The sequence below is a fragment of the Somniosus microcephalus genome, chromosome 5 (genome assembly GCF_052327205.1).
Source record: "Somniosus microcephalus isolate GS21.2 chromosome 5, FLI_Smic_1.0, whole genome shotgun sequence".
NCBI classification, from domain to species: domain Eukaryota; kingdom Metazoa; phylum Chordata; class Chondrichthyes; order Squaliformes; family Somniosidae; genus Somniosus; species Somniosus microcephalus.
In genome coordinates, this window is record NC_140991.1 from 168,614,291 (window position 1) to 168,633,126 (window position 18,836).

An 18,836-nucleotide genomic window follows, 5' to 3' on the forward strand; every position below is an offset into this window, starting at 1 on the left:
TCTAAGCCCAGTTAGAGTATAAGAACATAACAAACAGGAGGAGTAGGCCATTCGGCCCTTCGAGCCTGCTCCGCCATTCAATGAGATAAATATATTCCACTGAGGAAAAAGGGGAATAAAAGAAAAGACAGCCATCCGTGGCTTAGTAAAGTAATAAAGGATAGTATCCGACTGAAAAAAAGGGCATATAAAAGTAGCCAAATCTAGTGGGAGGATAGAAGATTGGGAAGCATTTAAAAGCCAGCAAACAATAACTAAAAGATTAATTAAGAAAGGGAAGATAGATTATGAAAGTAAACTAGCAAAAAATATAAAAACAGATAGCAAGAGTTTCTACAGCTATATAAAAAGAAAAAGGGTGGCTAAAGTGAACATTGGTCCCTTAGAGGATGGGACCGGGAAACTAGTGGTGGGGAACATGGAGATGGCAAAGACGCTGAACAAATATTTTGTATCAGTCTTTACAGTAGAGGACACTAAAAATATCCCAACACTGGACAAACAGGGGGCAATGGGGGGGGGGGGGGGAGGAGCTAAACATGATTAAAATCACTAAGGAGATGGTACTCAGTAAAATAATGGGACTTAAGGCGGATAAATCCCCCGGACCTGATGGCCTACATCCTAGGGTCTTGAGAGAAGTGGCAGTAGGGATTGTGGATGCATTGGTGATTATTTTCCAGAACTCCCTGGACTCAGCAAAGGTCCTGGCAGATTGGAAAACTGCTAATGTAACACCCTTATTTAAGAAGGGAAGTAGACAAAAAGCTGGAAACTATAGACCAGTTAGCCTAACATCTGTGGTTGGCAAAATGTTGGAGTCCATTATTAAGGAAACAGTAACAGAGCATTTGGATAAACATAATTTAATAGGACAGAGTCAGCATGGTTTTATGAAAGGGAAGTCATGTTTGACAAATTTGCTCGAATTCTTTGAGGATGTAACATACAGGGTGGATAAAGGGGAACCAGTGGATGTAGTGTATTTGGACTTCCAAAAGGCATTTGACAAGGTTCCACACAAAAGATTACTGATCAAGATAAAAAATCACGGGGTTGGGGGTAATATACTGGCATGGGTGGTAGATTGGCTATCTAACAGAAAACAAAGAGTTGGGATAAATGGTTCATTCTCGGGCTGGCAATCAGTAACTAGTGGTGTTCCGCAGGGGTCAGTGCTGGGACCCCAACTCTTTACAATCTATATTAACGATTTGGAGGAAGGGACCGAGTGCAACATATCCAAGTTTGCCGACGATACAAAGATGGGAGGGAAAGCAATGAGTGAGGAGGACATAAAAAACCTGCAAAAGGACATAGACAGGCTAAGTGAGTGGGCAGAGATTTGGCAGATGCAATATAATGTTGGAAAGTGTGAGGTTATGCACTTTGGCAGAAAAAATCAAAGAGCAAGTTATTATCTAAATGGAGAGAAACTGCAAAGTGCTACAGTACAAAGGGATCTGGGGGTCCTGGTGCATGAAACACAAAAAGTTAGTATGCAGGTGCAGCAGGTGATCAGGAAGGCCAATGGAATCTTGGCTTTTATTGCAAGGGGGATGGAGTATAAAAACAGGGAAGTCTTGCTGCAGTTATACAGGGTATTGGTGAGGCCACACCTGGAATACTGCGTGCAGTTTTGGTTTCCATATTTAAGAAAAGATATACTTGCTCTCGAGGCGGTTCAGAGAAGGTTCACTCAGTTGATTCCGGAGATGAGGGGGTTGACGTATGAGGAAAGGTTGAGTAGGTTGGGACTCTACTCATTGGAGTTCAGAAGAATGAGAGGCGATCTTATCGAAACATAAAAGATTGTGAGGGGGCTTGATCGGGTGGATGCGGGGAGGATGTTTCCACTGATGGGTGAGACTAGAACTAGGGGGCATAATCTAAGAATAAGGGGCTGTGCTTTCAAAACTGAGATGAGGAGAAACTTCTTCACTCAGAGGGTAGTAAATCTATGGAATTTGCTACCCCAGAGAGCTGTGGAAGCTGCAACATTAAATAAATTTAAAATGGAGATAGACAGTTTCCTAGCAGATAAGGGAATTAGGGGTTACGGGGAGAGGGCAGGGAAATGGACGTGAGTCTAGATTCGGATCAGCCATGATCCTACTGAATGGCGGAGCAGGCCCGAGGGGCCTTATGGCCTACTCCTGCTTCTTATGTTCTAACTCCATTCACCGGCCCTATCGCCACATCCCTTGATGCCCTTACTAGTCAGAAATCTATTGACTTCTGTTTTGAATATACCCAATGACTGAGACTCCACAGTCCTCTGGAGTAGGGAATTCCAAAGATTCACCACCCTCTGTGTGAAGAAATTTCTTCTTATCTCAGTCCTGAATGGCCTACCCTTTATCCTGAGGCTGTGGCCCCTGGTTCTAGACTCCCCAGCCAAGGGAAACATTCTCCCAGCATCCACCCTATCAAGCCCTGTAATAATTTTGTATGCTTCAATGAGATCCCCTCTCATTCTTCTGAATTCAAGAGAATACAGGCCTAGTTTACTCAATCTCTTCTCATACGACAGTCCCGCCATCCCAGGAATCAATCTCGTGAACCTTCGTTGCACTCCTTCTATGGCAAGTATATCCTTCCTTGGCAAGTATATCCTTCCTTAGGTAAGGAGACCAAAATTGTACACAGTACTTCAGGTGTGGTCTCACCAAGGCCCTATATAATTGGAGTAAGACTTCTTTACTCCTGTACTCAAATCCTCTTGTAATGAAGGCCAGCATACCATTTGCCATCCTAATGGGTTGCTGCACCTGAACATTCACTTTCAGTGACTCATGTCCAAGGACACCCAGGTCCCTTTGAGCATCTGCATTCCCCAATCTTTCACCATTTAGGAAATACTCTGCCTTTCTGTTTTTTCTACCAAAGTGGATAACTTCACATTTATCCACAATATATTCCATCTGCCATGTTCTCGCCCACTCACTGAGCTGGTCGAGATCCCCTTGAAGCCTCTTCACAACTGACACTGCCACCTAGTTTTGTATCAGCAGCAAATTTGGAAATGTTACATTTAGTCCCCTCATCCACATCATTGATACAGATTGTGAATAGCTCGGGCCCTAGCACTGATCCTTGCGGTACTCCACTAGTCACAGGCTGCCATCCTGAAAAAGGCCCGTTTATCCCTACTCTTTGATTTCTGTCTGTTAACCAATTCTCAATCCATGCTAGTATATTACCCCCAATTCCATGTGCCCTAAATTTGTTCACCAACCTCTTGTGTGGGACTTTATCGAAGGCCTTCTGAAAATCCAGATACACCACATCTTTGTCTACTCCACTAGTTACATCCTCAAAGAACTCCAATAGGTTTGGTAAACAGGATTTCCCTTTCATAAATCCATGTTGACTCTGCCCAATTTTACTATTAGTTTCTAAGTGCCCAGTTATTGCATCCTTTATAATAGATTCCAGCATTTTCCCCAACTACTGATGTGAGGCTAACAGGTCTGTAGTTCCCCATTTTCTCTCCCTCCTTTCTTAAATAGCAGAGTTACATTTGCTATCCTCCAATATGCAGGAACCGTTCCAAAATTCTATAGATTCTGGAAGATGGCAACCAATCTGTCCACTATCCCAATGGGCACCTTTTTCAAAACCCTAGGATGTAGGTCATCCGCTCCTTGGGATTTATCGACTTTTAGTCCCATTAATTTTGCTAGTACTGTTTTTTTACTAATAATAATTTCTTCAAGTTCCTCATTCTCGCCACACCCTTGGTTTTCTCGTATTTCTGGGAGGTTTTGTGTGTCTTCCTCCGTGAAGACAGAAACAAAGTATTTATTTAATTTCTCTGCCATTTCCTCATTCCCCATTATAAATTCTCCCGTCTGACTGTAAAGGACCTACATTTACCTTCGCCAGTATTTTCCTTGTCACATACCTATAGAAGCTTTTACAATCAGTTTTTATATTTTTCACTAGTTTGTGCTCATATTCCATTTTCCCTTTCTTTATCAATTTCTTGGTCCCCCTTTGCTGATTTCTAAAAAGATCCCAATCCTCAGGCTGACCGCTTTTCCTGGCAACTTTATAAGCTTCCTCCTTTGACTTAATACTAGCTTTAATTTCTTTTGTTAGCCATGGTTGGATCACTTTTGCTTTTGGGTTTTTATGCCCTAGAGGAATATATGTTTGTTGCAAATTATGCATTATTTCCTTGAATGATAGCCATTGTATGTCCATCTTCATACCTTTAGTGTAGTCTCCCAATCTACCTTGGCCAACTTGTCCCTCATACCCTTGTAGTTTCCTCTGTTTAGATTGAAGACCTTAGTTTCAGATTGGACTACATCACTCTCAAACTTAATGTAAAATTCAATCATATTATGGTCACTTGTCCCCAAAGGCCCCTTTACCACAAGATTATTGATTAGCCCTTTCTCATTACACAGTACCAGATCCAGAATAGCCTGATCCCTGGTTGGTTCCTCCACATACTGATCCAGGGAATCATCTCGCATGCATTCCAAGAATTCGTCCTCCACACCATTAGTGGTAATTTGATTTGCCCAGTCAATATGTAGATTAAAGTCCCCCATGATTACCGTATTGCCCTTGTTACATGCACTTCTAATCTCTTGATTGATACTGTGCCCTACATTACCACTACTGTTTGGTGGCCTATACACAACTCCCACCAATGTTTTCCACCCTTTGCTGTTTCTTAGCTCCACCCAAACTGATTCCAGTTCTACATCATGATCTGCCAAGCCAAGGTCTTCTATCTCTACCGTACTGATCTCATCCCTTATTAACAGCGCTACGCCACCTCCTTTTCCTTTTTGTCTGTCCTTCCTAAATGTTGAATACCCTGGAACATTGAATTCCCAGCTTTGGTTACCCTGCAACTATATCTCTGTAATGGCAATTACATCATACCCATTTACTTCTATTTGTGCTATTAATTCATCCACCGTGTTGCGAATGCTACGTGCCTTCAACTTTGCCCGTTTAATATTTTTCGACACTTTGACCCTCTTTATTCACAGTCACACAGTAATCACAGTAACCCCACAGTGCAGATAGAGGCCATTTCGGCCCATCGAGCCTGCACCGACACATATCCCACCCGATCCCCGTAACCCCTACACCAACACATATCCCACCCTATCCCTGTAACCCCACGTATTTAATCCCCCTAACACTAAGGGTCAATTTATCATAGCCAATCAACCTAACCCGCACATCTTTGGACTGTGGGAGGAAACCGGAGCACCCGGAGAAAACCCACGCAAACACGGGGAGAATGTGCAAACTCCACACAGACAGTCGCCCGAGGCCGGATTCGAACCCGGGTCTCTGGCGCTGTGAGGCAACAGTATTGTTGGCCTTTGTTTCTGCTCCCTACTAGTTTTGCTGACTACTTTTCTAACTTGCACTTCCAGCTTTGTTTCTCCCCGTTCTGGGCCCACACTTGGGTTCCCAGCCCCGGCAAACTAGTTTAAATCCTTCCCAACAGCACTAGCAAACTCCCCTACGAGGATATTGGTCCCGGTTCTGCCGAGTTGTAATCCGTCCAGCTTGTACAGGTCCCACCTTCCCCAGAATCGGTCCCAATGCCTCAGGAATTTAAATCCCTCCCTCCTACACCATCTCTCCAGCCACGCATTCATCTGGTCTATTCTCCTATTTCTGCTCTCGCTAGCACGTGGCACTGGGAGTAATCCTGAGATTATTACCTTTGAGGTCCTGCTTTTTAATTTATTTCCTAGCTCCCTACATTCTGCTTGCAGGACCTTGTCCCTCTTTCTACCTATGTCGTTGGTACCGACATGGACCACAAACTCTAGCTGTTCACCCTCCCCCTTCAGAATGTCCTGCAGCCGCTCAGTGACATCCTTGACCCTGGCGCCAGGGAGGCAACATACCATCCTGGAGTCACGTCTGTGGCCATAGAAACGTCTATCTGTTCCCCTTACGATAGAATCCCCTATCACTATTGCTCTCCCACTCTTTTTCCTCCCCTCCTGTGCAGCTGAGCCACTCATAGTGCCATGGACTTGGCTCTTGCTGCATTTCCCTGAGAAACCATCTCCCCCAGCAGTATCCAAAACAGAAAATCTGTTGGAGAGGGAGATGGACCCAGGGGACTCCTGCACTACCTTCCTAGTTCTTTTGCTCTGGCAGTCATCCATTTCCTTTCTGACTGTGCACTCTTTACCTGCGGTGTGACCACCTCATTAAACGTGCTATCCACGTAGATCTCAGCCTCGTGGATGCTCCACAGTGACTCCAGCCACAGCTCCAGATCAGAAACGCGGATTTCGAGTAGCTGCAGCTGGAGACACTTCCTGCACACGTGTTCGCCCTGGACACCGAAAGTGTCCCCGGCTTCCCACATAGCACAGGAGGAGCACTCCATGCTGCCCTGCCATGTCTTACCCTTAATTTACTCCCTTTACTTCCTCTAAATTAAAGAATATTAAATACACTAGGGACTTTACTTCACTTTACACACCACTTACTCTAAACTAGAGACCTTACTTTTACTTTAACGACTGGACTGTAGAAATACTCACCAGGTCCCACTTACCAATCAACTCCTTCCCTGGTTGTGACGTCACTTTAGCGGTTTGCAGTGGTTGTTGTTTGACTGCTCCTGCTCTCAGACTCTTTCCTTGGTGTAAAGTAAGAACCAATTCGTACAGGGTGAAAAGTTAGGAAAAGCAAAGGCGAAGCAAGGGAGCTCCTCCTTCCACTCCTCACCAGACTCGCTCACTCGCCCAACTCCAGCACTCTGTTCAAACTGCACTCAGTGCAAAAATTGCACTGCGAAGCCTGTTTTCATAGGCCCTGAAACAAAGGAGCTGGCTGAGCCCTGCTACAGGAAAACTGTAAAGTCCGCGCTTCAATAATACATGGACTTCGGGAGAACAGTTTAACAGGTACTTTACTGAACAGGAGGCAGCTTGAAACTGAAACTACAGAAGCCTGCTAGGGCCTTTTATACAGGGGTGGTCACTGCCGGTACTGCAGTCTAAGACCAGTTATTCCCTTAAAGGTACATACACAACAATTCCTCCCCTTTTAGATAAACAGTACATAACATTCATTTAACAACTAAATAATAACTAATTACAATTACCTCAGTAATATATACATCAACTGAAATAGTCATTTATAAGTTCAGTCTTTGAGGAGGCTTCCTGATCCGGACTGGATAGCGCCTTTCTCGAGTATCCGGTTCTGGCGGTGGAGTCAATTCTGGCTCATTGTCATTGGTTGGTTCGTCAGCTTCCAATACCCCTGCTTCCGAGGTAGACGCAATCTGTACTTCGGGCTCATTACCAGGTGCACATGCTTGTGGTACAGGTTTGGCTTGTTCCTGTGACTCTAGAATCGGGTCAACATGGCGTCTCACGATGCTCTCTCCAACGTCCACTGTGTACATTAGTGGTCCCTGCTGTGTGCATATCGTGCCTGGCTGCCATTTTTCTGTTCGGTAGTCGCGGGCCAAGACTGGTTGCCCTATCTTGAAGCTCCTGGTTGGCTTCTCATTTATGTGCCGGAACTGCTTATCCTCAACATCTCGTCTTGTGTTTGGTTTGAGCAAATCCAAGCGACATCTTAGTCTCCGGTTGAAAAACAGTACGGCTGGAGTTTGCTTGGTTACTGCATGTGTCGCATTCCGGTAAGCAAACAGGAAGTTATCCACCTTGTGTTGCAGTGGTATGTCGTCATTATACATTGCCTTTCTGGCCTTTTTAAAGGTCTGAACAAACCTCTCAGCCAATCCATTTGTGGCTGGATGATATGGGGCAGATGTGTAATGTTTCACCCCATTATTCTTCAGGAACCTCCGGAAATCCTCAGACACAAACTGTGGGCCATTGTCGGAACAGATCTGTTCTGGCAACCCATTCCTGGCGAAGATGGTCCTTAGGACCGCAATAGTTTTCTCCGTGGTGGTGGAGGACATTTTAATGACCTCTGGCCATTTCGAATGGGCGTCCACAGCGATTAGAAACATTTGAGTCCATAAATGGACCAGCGAAATCAATGTGTACCCGTTGCCATGGAGATGAGGGCCACTCCCATGGATGTAGCGGGGCCTGTGGTGGAGCGTTTTGGACCTTCTGGCATCCTGTGCATCTCTTGGTCATATCCTCGATTTCTTTATCGATTCCCGGCCACCACACAAACGCCATGGCTAGGCTCTTCATTTTCACCCCTCCCAGATGACCCTCATGAAGCTCATTGAGCACTCTCTCTCTCAACTTGGGTGGAATTACCACTCGGGATCCACACATCAAGGCTCCCCAGCATACTGACAGCTGTTCCCTCCTTGGCGAGAATGCTGGCAACAGTGAGTCGCCATATGCTGGCCATCCCTTCATCGTCAAATCATAGACCCGAGTGTGTGTCGGGTCATTTCGGGTTTCCTTCTCAATACTTGCGTTTGTAACAGGCAAACATTCGACTATGGTCGCATGGAATATCTTCACAGGGTCCACTGCAGGTGCTTCTTCCGCCGTAGACAACGGTAGGTGCGACAGCCCATCAGCGTTTCCATGTTGTTTCGTACCTTTGTACTCTGTGTCATACTGATGTGCCCCTAGAAAAAGTGACCATCTCTGCAGCCGTTGCGCCATCACCGGAACGCCCTTCTTTGGGTTAAAAATTGAGACCAGGGGTTGATGATCAGCCAGAAGGGGGAATTTCTGCCCGTGCAGATAGTGATTGAACTTCTTCACCCCCCACACCAGGCTGAGGGCCTCCCTGTCAATCTGGGCGTCGTTACGCTCGGCTGAGGTTAGCGAGCGCGATGCAAAGGCTATTGGCCTCTCTGAACCGTCACGGAATTTGTGTGACAGCACCGCTCCAATGCCGTAAGGTGACGCATCACATGCCAACTGAATCGGTAGTGTTGGGTTGTAGTGGGCCAATACTTCTTTTGAAGTGATTTGGCATTTACATTCCTGAAAGGCACGCTTACACTCATCACTCCATTTCCATGTTACACCAGTTTGCAGCAGGGCGTTCAGTGGGTGCAGAATTGTAGATAAATTCGGCAAGAACTTATGGTAGTAGTTCACCAACCCGAGGAACGACCTCAGTTGCGACACATTTTCTGGTGCTGGAGCCTTTGACTACAGCCTCAATCTTGTCCGGCGACTTATGCAACCCTTCCTCATCAATCATGTGGCCACAATACGAGATTTGTCTGCTGAAGAACTCGCATTTGGGGCGGTTGGCTCGTAGCCCATATTCCTGCAATCTCGTGAGCACCTGTTCCAGGTTGGCAAGGTGTTCATTGTCATTTTCGCCCGTAACCAGGATGTCGTCCGAATAACACTGGGTCCCCGGGATCCCTTGCAGGACTTGTTCCATCGCCCTCTGCCAAATAGCCGGGGCTGATGCTACCCCGAATACCAGTCGATTGTACTGGTAAAGGCCTTTGTGAGTGTTTATCGTGAGGTATTTCCTAGATGCTTCTTCCACCTCCATTTGTAGATACGCTTGAGCCAGGTCAATCTTTGTAAAACGTTTCCCTCCAGATAGTGAGGCGAAAATATCTTCTATCCGCGGAAGCGGATACTGTACTGTGTGCAGGACTGGGTTCACAGTCACCTTGAAGTCCCCAGATGTGAACCTTCCTTGGCTCCCCAGGCGTGCTGCTCAATGCTTTCTTCATTACAGGAACGATGGGTGTGGCCCACTCGCTCCAGTCCACCTTAGACAGCACCCCCGAATGCTCCAGACTCTCCAGTTCAGCTTCCACAGCTGGGCGTATTGCGTATGGCACCGGTCTGGCCTTGAAAAATTTTGGGGTTGCGTTATCCTCAATCTTTATGGTTGCCTTTACTCCTTTTAGTCCTTGTTGGAACACCTCTTCCGCGTCAGATAGAATTTGTGACAGACGTCCAGGTACGACGTCATCATCTTTTTTGTCAGTCACAGTTAGTGCCAGAATGGAATGCCAATCCAATTGTAGTCTTCGGATCCATTCACGTCCCAATAATGGCGGTCCTCCATCTCGTAGTATATACATGTATAGTTTCTGTGTTTCCTTTCCGTTATATTCAACTGGCACCCTTATTTTTCCTCTGGGGTAGACCTTTTGCCCCGTGTATGTCTTCAATACAATGGACGTGTCCTTTAAAGGTATGTGTGAGAATAGCCGCTCAAAGTCTCGTCGATTCATGACAGTTAGGGCTGATCCTGTGTCCAATTCCATCTTCACTGGGGACCCTGCTATCATGAGGGTGACCCAAATGGTTCGGTGATCCTCCTTTGCGATCACGTTGTGTAATTTTAAACAACTTAGTCGCCTGCTCCCGGAGTTCTTATCACTCTCCTGATCTTCGGAACTACTATCTGTCAGTTTCTTTACTTTCCTGTACTGTTCCTTAGTAGTTCTTGTCGTGTTGGTCTTCTTTCCCGACCTGCAGACTCTTGCTATATGTCCCATTTTCCCGCATTGCCTGCATATTTTGTCTTTAAACCAGCAGTCCTTCTGCTCATGGGTTGTTCTGCCGCAGCGATAGCACTTTTTGGCTCCATACGCCATTTCGTTAGCGCTGTATTCTTGTGGTTTCTGTTGTATTTCCGCAGCTCCCCGTGCTGCTGCTTCGTAGGATACTGCCACGCTGAAAGCCTGTTCTAGCGTCAGGTCATTTTTTGAAAGTAGTCTTTTCTGGGTTCCTTCACTCTGGGGCCCGCAGACAAACTTATCCCGTAAGGTGTCTGCCAGTCCTGCTCCGAACTGGCAGTGCTTCGATAACTTGCGTAGTTCCGTAAGATAGTCAGCATTGCTCTCATCTTTGTGTTGGTTTCTTTTATGGAACTTGAATCTTTCTGCTATCAGCAGTGGTGTAGGGCTTAGGCGTTCCTGTAAGATATGAACAATCTCCTCAAAACTTTTCTCCATTGGTTTAGCTGGGGTAATTAAATTCCGCAAAAGGCCGTACGTACTCGCACCCATCAGATTTAATAATACCGACGCCCTCTTTCCATCGGCCACCTCATTTGCCTTGCAGTACACTTCGATTCTTTCTACATACGTGGTCCAGTCTTCTACCTCGTTGTCGAAAGCAGTGATACTGCCACTTTTCGGCATCTTGGGTGATTTAAAATGGCGCCTCCCACACTTTTGCTTCTTCCCCAATGGAATAAAATGGCGCCTCCCGCGCTTTTGCTTCTTCCCCAATGGGATAAAATGGCGCCTCCCGCGCTTTTGCTTCTTCCCCTTACTGCCACGCTGCTCCTAGCATTCTACGGGGTAATGGCGGCGACCCACAGCTTCGTCGCATCTCGCTTTCCTTCCCCCCGTTTAGTTTCTCTCCGCTGTCCTGTTCTCGAGCACCGACCGCGCCCTGTGCGCTCCACCCTCTCTCTCGTTTTCTTTTCCCGGCGACCCTGCGCAGCCCGATTTGTAGAGCCGCTCGATCGAGCTTGAGCCCGCCGCAGTCCGGAAATGTCAGCGCGCTACCTGCTACCAGCACGATTCGCTGGAACCACAGTCTCTCCCGCAATTCTCCAAACACCGATGGACTCTTTGGGCGGTTGCCCTCGGTCGACGCCCGTTGCTCAGACTACGACCTTCCAGGACCTTCCTTTCAGGCGAGATCCCCGTGAGATGATGCCATCCTGCAGGTGAGTTCGAACTCACTCGTCGCCACTGTAAAGTCCGCGCCTCAATAATACACGGACTTCGGGAGAACAGTTTAACAGGTACTTTATTGAACAGGAGGCAGCTTGAAACTGAAACTACAGAAGCCTGCTAGGGCCTTTTATGCAGGGGTGATCACTGCCGGTACTGCAGTCTAAGACCAGTTATTCCCTTAAAGGTACATACACAAGAGGCAGTGCAATGAAGGTTCACCAGACTGGTTCCTGGGATTGTGGGGGGGGGGATTGTCCTATGAGGAGAGATTGAGTAGACTTGGCCTATATTCTCCAGAGTTTAGAAGAATGAGAGGTGATCTCATTGAAACATACAAAATTCTTACTGGGCTTGACAGGGTAGATGCAGGGAGGATGTTTCCCCTAGCTGGGGAGTCTAGAACCAGGGGTCAAAGTCTCACAATAAGGGGTCAGCCATTTAGGACTGAGATGAGGAGAAATTTCTTCACTTGGGGTGGTGAATCTTTGGAATTCTCTACCCCCAGAGAGCTGTGGAGGCTCAGTCGTTGAGTATATTCAAGACAGAGAGCGATAGATTTTTGAATATTAAGAGAATCAAGTGATATGGGGATAGCGCAGGAAAGTGGAGATGAGGTAGAAGATCAGCCATGATCTTATTGAATGGCGGAGCAGGATCGAAGAGCCAAATGGCCTATTCCTGCTCCTATTTATTATGTTTTTATGTTCTTATATGCTCTGTAAGGATCTTGGTGGCTACACAGGCCTCCTACCTACACTCTACTTATACCAACACAGCTCGATCAGCCAGGGCTGCACATGAAGCCATTCATCCTGCCAGCTTTTGCCATCAAATAGCCTGCCACAGATAGTCCCAACAGAAGCATAATACATTGTTGATGGGTGGTCAATGATTAGCTCCTTTCTGTTCATGGAAAGCACTGCATTATGGCCACATGATTGCCAATTCCCCCCTGTACTTTGCAGCTCTGTTATGTTGCTGTTGCTTTCCAGGGGGAAAGATGAGAAGTGTTGGCCCCACTGAACAATGCTTCAGTCATCTGCTAGATACATCTGTGGACAATGAATTTGCTGATACTGCAGATGTCCCCTGTACTTGCCCGGAAAGAGACAGAGGTATAAAAGTTGAGAACCATGGTTACATTGACTTCTACAGCCATCCCTCTGGTGGAGATTGGCTGAAGGTCTTTGTGGCAGGTGGCAAGATGGCAGAGCTTTGTACCTGGCTACCTGCTGAACCTGAGCCTCTAACAGCAGTGTTTTGTCACTGACAGGTTGTTAGTTATGCCTAAGCCTGTAGATACTGTGGGTGGAACTATGGCAGGAATAGGCAGCTGGCATTTGGTGTCTTCTGATATCTCTGGTATGCCTTTACTGTTCCTATCAATCCTCTTCTATTAATTCAAGTGAAAACAATTCCCATAGCTTACAAGAGTCCATAGAAAAATAACTTAAAATGGCAGCTTTAAAGGATCAGTTTCCATTGAGATCTCCTAGCTGGTCTCTAGCACTCATTTGAAATGGCCAAGACGAGTGCACTGCTTATGGAAACAGGAATATTGCAGGTTCCCTCCTCAAATAATTATGTATTAGTAAATGTGCACCGATAATGAGCTAAGTACACATTCTGTCTGCATAACCATTTATATGAAGAAGTATTTCCAAGATCTCGAATGTTACAAAAAGTTCCTTTTCCTCAAAAATATACTGCCATACAGAAATATGCATCAATGTGGTTTTTCACTTCAATTCCCATATACATTAAACATAAAAACATAAGAAATAGGAGGAGTAGACCATTTGGCCCTTCGAGCCTGCTCCGCCATTCAATAAGATCATGGCTGATATGCAACCTCATCTCCACTTTTCTGCACTATCCCCATATCTCTTGATTCCCTTAATATTAAAATATCTATCGATCTCTGTCTTGAATATACTCAACGACTGAGCCTCTCCACAGCCCTCTGGGGTAGAGAATTCCAAAGATTCACCACCCTCCAAGTGAAGAAATTTCTCCTCATCTCAGTCCTAAATGGCCGACCCCTTATTCTGAGACTGTGACCCCTGGCTCTAGATTCCCAGCCAGGGGAAACATCCTCCCTGCATCTACCCCATCAAGCCCTGTAAGAATTTTGTATGTTTCAATGAGATCACTTCTCACCTACAGAATATAGGCCTAGTCTACTCAAACTCTCCTCATAGGACAAGCCCCCCACCCCAGGAACCAGTCTGGTGAACCTTTGTTCCACTCCCTCTATGGCACATATATCCTTCCTTAGGCAAGGAGACTAAAACCGTACATAATACTCCAGGTGTGGTCTCACCAGGGTCCGATATAATTGCAGTAAGATGTCTTTACTCTTATATTCAAATCCTCTTGTAATAAAGGCCAACATACCATTTGCATTCCTAATTGCTTGCTGTACCTGCATGTTAACTTTCAGTGATTCATGTACAAGGACACCCAGGTCCCTCTGAACAAATGCCTTATCAAATGCCTTCTGAAATTCAAATACACCACATCAACTGGTTCCCCCTTATCTATTCTGCTAGTTACAATCTCAAAAAACTCCAACCGATTCGTCAAGCACGATTTCCCCTTCATAAATCTGTGTTGACTCTGCCCGATCCTATTATTATTTTCCTAAGTGCCCTGTTACCACATCCTTAATAATAGATTCTAGCATTTTCCCTACTACTGATGTCAGGCTAACTGGTCTGTAGTTCCCCGTTTTCTCTCTCCCTCCGTTCTTAAATAGTGGGGTTAAATTTGCTACCTTCTAATCCACGGGAACCGTTCCAGAATCTATGGCGTTTTGGAAAATGACAACCAATGCATTCACTATCTCTATAGCCACCTCTTGACAAAAAGTAAAGTAAGTATTTGTAATTTCAGACAGCAATCTGAATAGAATAGTTTCCTATGGTTGTCATTCAGGGTTGTGGTTTACAATTGGAGTTGTTTGTCAACACCTGGCAGCCTAAAATATGTTATGATTTACTGAGTTCACAAAATAGATCTGCCAACTTGTTAACTAATTATCTTGTCAAACGAGCTTGTCAAAGTTGGCCACTAAAAAATTCCTTTAAAAAAATTGCTTCCACAAAAGAAATTAAAAGGAAAAAGTAAAGGAATCTTTCTTAGGAACTACATGTATTACAACAAAAAAAACATATTTTCTACCAGAGAATAATATTGGAAAAACCAAAACCATAATCATTGCTTCACTATCCACCTTGGCCAATTGTTTGGTCCTAAAAGTTGTTGCTGATCCTTCATGAATCCATGAAGAAGACACCCTCTATTCAGTACCTTGTTCTAATTGTGGTCAAGGAAGCCATTACTTACTGCTCAATCGTAGCCTCCAGCAGAATTGGACATTTTAAAAGGTAACCAAAACAAGATAGAAATAGATATTTACCATCACCAGCTGTATCTAAAGATCGAAGATATTGTAGCTCCTCTGCTGCTCTATCCCTCACTGCTTCTAGTTCTACGACTTTGTCACTTAATTTGATAATATTCAAAAAGGCTTCATAATTACAATTGGCATCACGGATCTGAAACAAATAAGATACTCAGTAATTTAAAAAATCTGTGTAAATTAGTTCTAATTAAATCAAGTACAAATTACAACATTGAATATACAAAAAATAGCTTAAAAAATTCAAAAAATAACCCAAGTTGATTTACAATGGTTAGTAAAAATTCACTGTCTATTTTTCTACAATCGCAGAGATATGCAAGAGCTATAGAGTGGTGATAATGCTAGGGTAAAGGGAAAGGAGGGGGAGGAATTTCTGGAATGTGTTCAGCAGAATTTCCTTGACCAGCATGTTCTTAGCCCAACTAGAAAGGAGGCATTGCTGGATCTGGTGCTGGGGAATGAGGTGGGCCAGGTCGACCAGGTGTCTGTGGGAGAACACTTGGGTACAAGTGATCATCGTATCATAAGATTTAGATTAGCAATGGAGAGGAGCAAAGAACAATCTAGAGTGGAACCTCTAAACTGGAATAAGGCTAACTTCAATGGGATGCAAAAGGATCTAGCCAGGGTAAAATGGAACCAACGACTGACAGGAAAAACTGTAACGGAACAATGGGTGATCTTTAAGGAGGAGATGTTGCAAGTACAGGCTAGGTACATTGCTAGGTACATTCCAACAAGAGGGAAGGGTAACGGAACCAAAGCAAGGGCTCCTTGGACGACGGGGGAGATAGAGAAGATGATGAAACAAAAGAGGGTGTATGATGCATGTCAGGTAAATTCTTCAAAGGCAAACCAGACCAAATACAATAAGTTGAGAGGGGATGTGAAGATGAAAATAAGATTGGCAAAGAGAGAATATGAGAGTAGAATGACGGTTAACATAAAAGGGAACCGAAAAATCTTCTGCTGGCAAGTAAATAGTAAGCGCGTAGTAAGAGGCGGGGTGGGGCCTATTAGAGACAAAGAAGGTGATATATGCTTAGAGGCACAGGGCAAGGCTAGAATACCCAATGAGTACTTTGTATCAGTGTTTACTAAGGAGGTGGATGCTGACAAAATATCGGTAGAAGTGTAAAAGGTAGAAGCAGAAAAGATAGAAGGGGTGAAAATTGATAGACAGGATGTACTAGAAAGGCTGGGTATGCTTAGAGTGGACAAGTCGCCTGGTCCAGATGGCTTGCATCCCAGGTTGCGAAGGGAATTGGGGGAGGAGATAGCAGAAGGGCTTGCCATAATTTTCCAATCTTCCCTAGATGCGGGGGAGGTGCCTGAGGGTTGGAAAGTGGCAAATGTGACACCATTGTTCAAGAAAGGGTGTAACGACAATCCTACTAACTACAGGCCGGTCAGTTTAACATCAGTGGTGGGTAAAGTTTTAGAAACAATAATCAAGGAAAAAAATTAACAGGCACTTGGAGAGCTTTAAGCGAATTGAGAGCCAACACAGATTTGTAAAAGGCAGATCGTGTTTGACTAATCTAATTGAATGTTTTGATGAAGTAACAGAGAGGATCGATGAAGGGAATGCAATGGATGTTGTATACATGGATTTTCGGAAGGCATTTGACGAAGTACCACATAGAAGACTGGTTAACAAAACTTAGGCTCGTGGAATAGGTGGGTCAGTGGCAGCTTGGATAAGGAATTGGCTTAAGGACAGAAAACAGCGAGTTATGGTAAATGGCTGTTTTTCAGACTGGAGGATGGTAGACAGTGGTGTTCCCCAAGGGTCAGTGCTGGGGCCACTGCTTTTTTTGATATGACCTGGATATTGGAATACAGAGTAAAATTTCTAAATTTGCCGATGACATCAAACTTGGGGTGTGGCAAACAGTGATGATGATACCAATCGACTGCAACAGGACATGGAAAGGCTAGCAGAATGGGCAGACAAGTGGCAGATGGAATTTAATACAGAGAAGTGTGAGGTGATGCATTTTGGCAGAAGCAACAAGGAGAGGCAATATACACTTAATGGCACAGTTTTAAAGAGTGCACAGGGACAGAGGGTCCTGGGAGTTAATGTGCATAGGTCCCTGAAAGTGGCAGGATATATTGAAAGAGTGGTTAACAAAGCATACGGGATCTTGGGCTTCATAAATAGAGGCATTGAGTACAAAAGTAGAGAAGTTATGCTGAACCTTTATAAAGTGCTGGTTAGGCCATAACTGATCTAGTTCTGGTCACCACACTTTAGGGGTGCGGAAGAGATTTACCAGAATGGTTCCGGGATCTTAACTACAAGGACAGGTTGGAGAAGCTGGATTTGTTTTCATTAGAGCAAAGGAGGTTGAGGGGTGATTTGATAGAGGTGTACAAGATTATGACGGGTTTGGATAGGCTAGACAGGGAAAGGCTGTTCCCACTAGTTGATGGTGCAAGGACTAGGGGACACAGATTTAAGGTTTTGGGCAAGAGATACACGGGGGGATGTGAGGAAAAACTTTTTTACGCAGCGAGTGGTGATAACCTGGAATTCTCTGCCAACGGAAGTGGTGGAAGCAGAGACAATCAATGTTTTCAAGGGGAGACTGGATAGGCACTTGAAGGAAATAAACTTGCAGGGCTACGGGGATAGAGCGGGGGAATGGGACTGACTGGATTGCTCTACAGAGAGCCGGCACGGACTAGATGGGCCGAATGGCCTCCTTCTGTGCCGTTATGACCATGTTTCTATTCATAGTTTCTCCTGTTCCTTTACCAGGAATGCTCAATCAGGCACCATTCCCCAAACTAGAACACAGGAGTGAAAAATGCTTCCAGGACATCGCCAGTGCAGCTTTGCACCTGCTAGCACATAGCATCTGCAGAAGAATCATAGAATCACAGAATAGTACAGCACAGAAGGAGGCCATTCGGCCCATCGAGTCTGCGCCAGCTCTTTTGAAGAGCAATCCACAGTTAGTCCCACTTTCCCCATATCCCTGCAATTTTTTCTCAAGTATTTATCCAGTTCTCCTTTGAAGGTTACTACTGAATCTGTAACCACCACCCCATCAGGCAGTACATTTCAAATGCTAACCACTCGTTGTGTAAAAAAGTTTATCCTCATGTCGCCTCTGGTTCTTTTGCCAATCACTTAAATCTGTGCCCTCTGGTTAGCAACCCTTCAGCCACTGGATTATTTCCTCTATTCAAACCTTCATAATTTTAAATATCTCTATCAAATCTCCTCTTGGCCATCTCTGCTCCAAGGAGATCAACCCCTCATCCCTGGAACCATTCTAGTAAATCTCTTCTGTAACTTCTCCAAAGCTTTCACATCCTTCCTAAAGTGTGGTGCCCAGACTTGGACACAATACACTATCTGGGGCCGAACTAATGGCCCAGAATTTGCGCTCAGCAGCAAAGTGAAGGCATTCGCCGCTGGATCCGAAATATGCTTTGCACAAGGATTTCGCAATCTCTGTGTCGAGAACTTCTGGTTTCTGACATTCAATTCAAATCAATTAAGTATAGTGGGGATCCCCCTGTGCTAACTGCTGTGACGTCAACAAGTTGTCTAAGCAGCCAATCAAAACACAAAATTCTCAGACAACAAACAAGGAAATGAGTAAGATCTTAAATTCTAGCTGTTTAAAAATGTTAGAAAGAGCAAACCAAAGGGAAAAAGGCAAACCCAAAATAAAGATGGCCAAACTATTTTTTTTAAAGTTGCTTAAAAATTTTAATTTTTGTTAAATTGGACAAATTTCACACTGCACAAAATTAAAA

General features: G+C 44.9%; 1 protein-coding gene across 15 annotated transcripts in view; it reads right to left on the reverse strand.

Moving 5' to 3' along the window:
* Positions 1 to 18,836, reverse strand: part of snx13 (sorting nexin 13) — a 310,603-nt gene that overhangs the window by 95,813 nt on the left and 195,954 nt on the right. For all 15 annotated transcript variants that reach the window (XM_085988419.1, XM_085988416.1, XM_085988415.1 and 12 more), the window contains one exon: positions 15,054 to 15,192. In XM_085988419.1, coding sequence (XP_085844545.1) covers positions 15,054 to 15,192 — 139 coding nt within the window. The remainder of the gene's footprint in view (positions 1 to 15,053; positions 15,193 to 18,836) is intronic.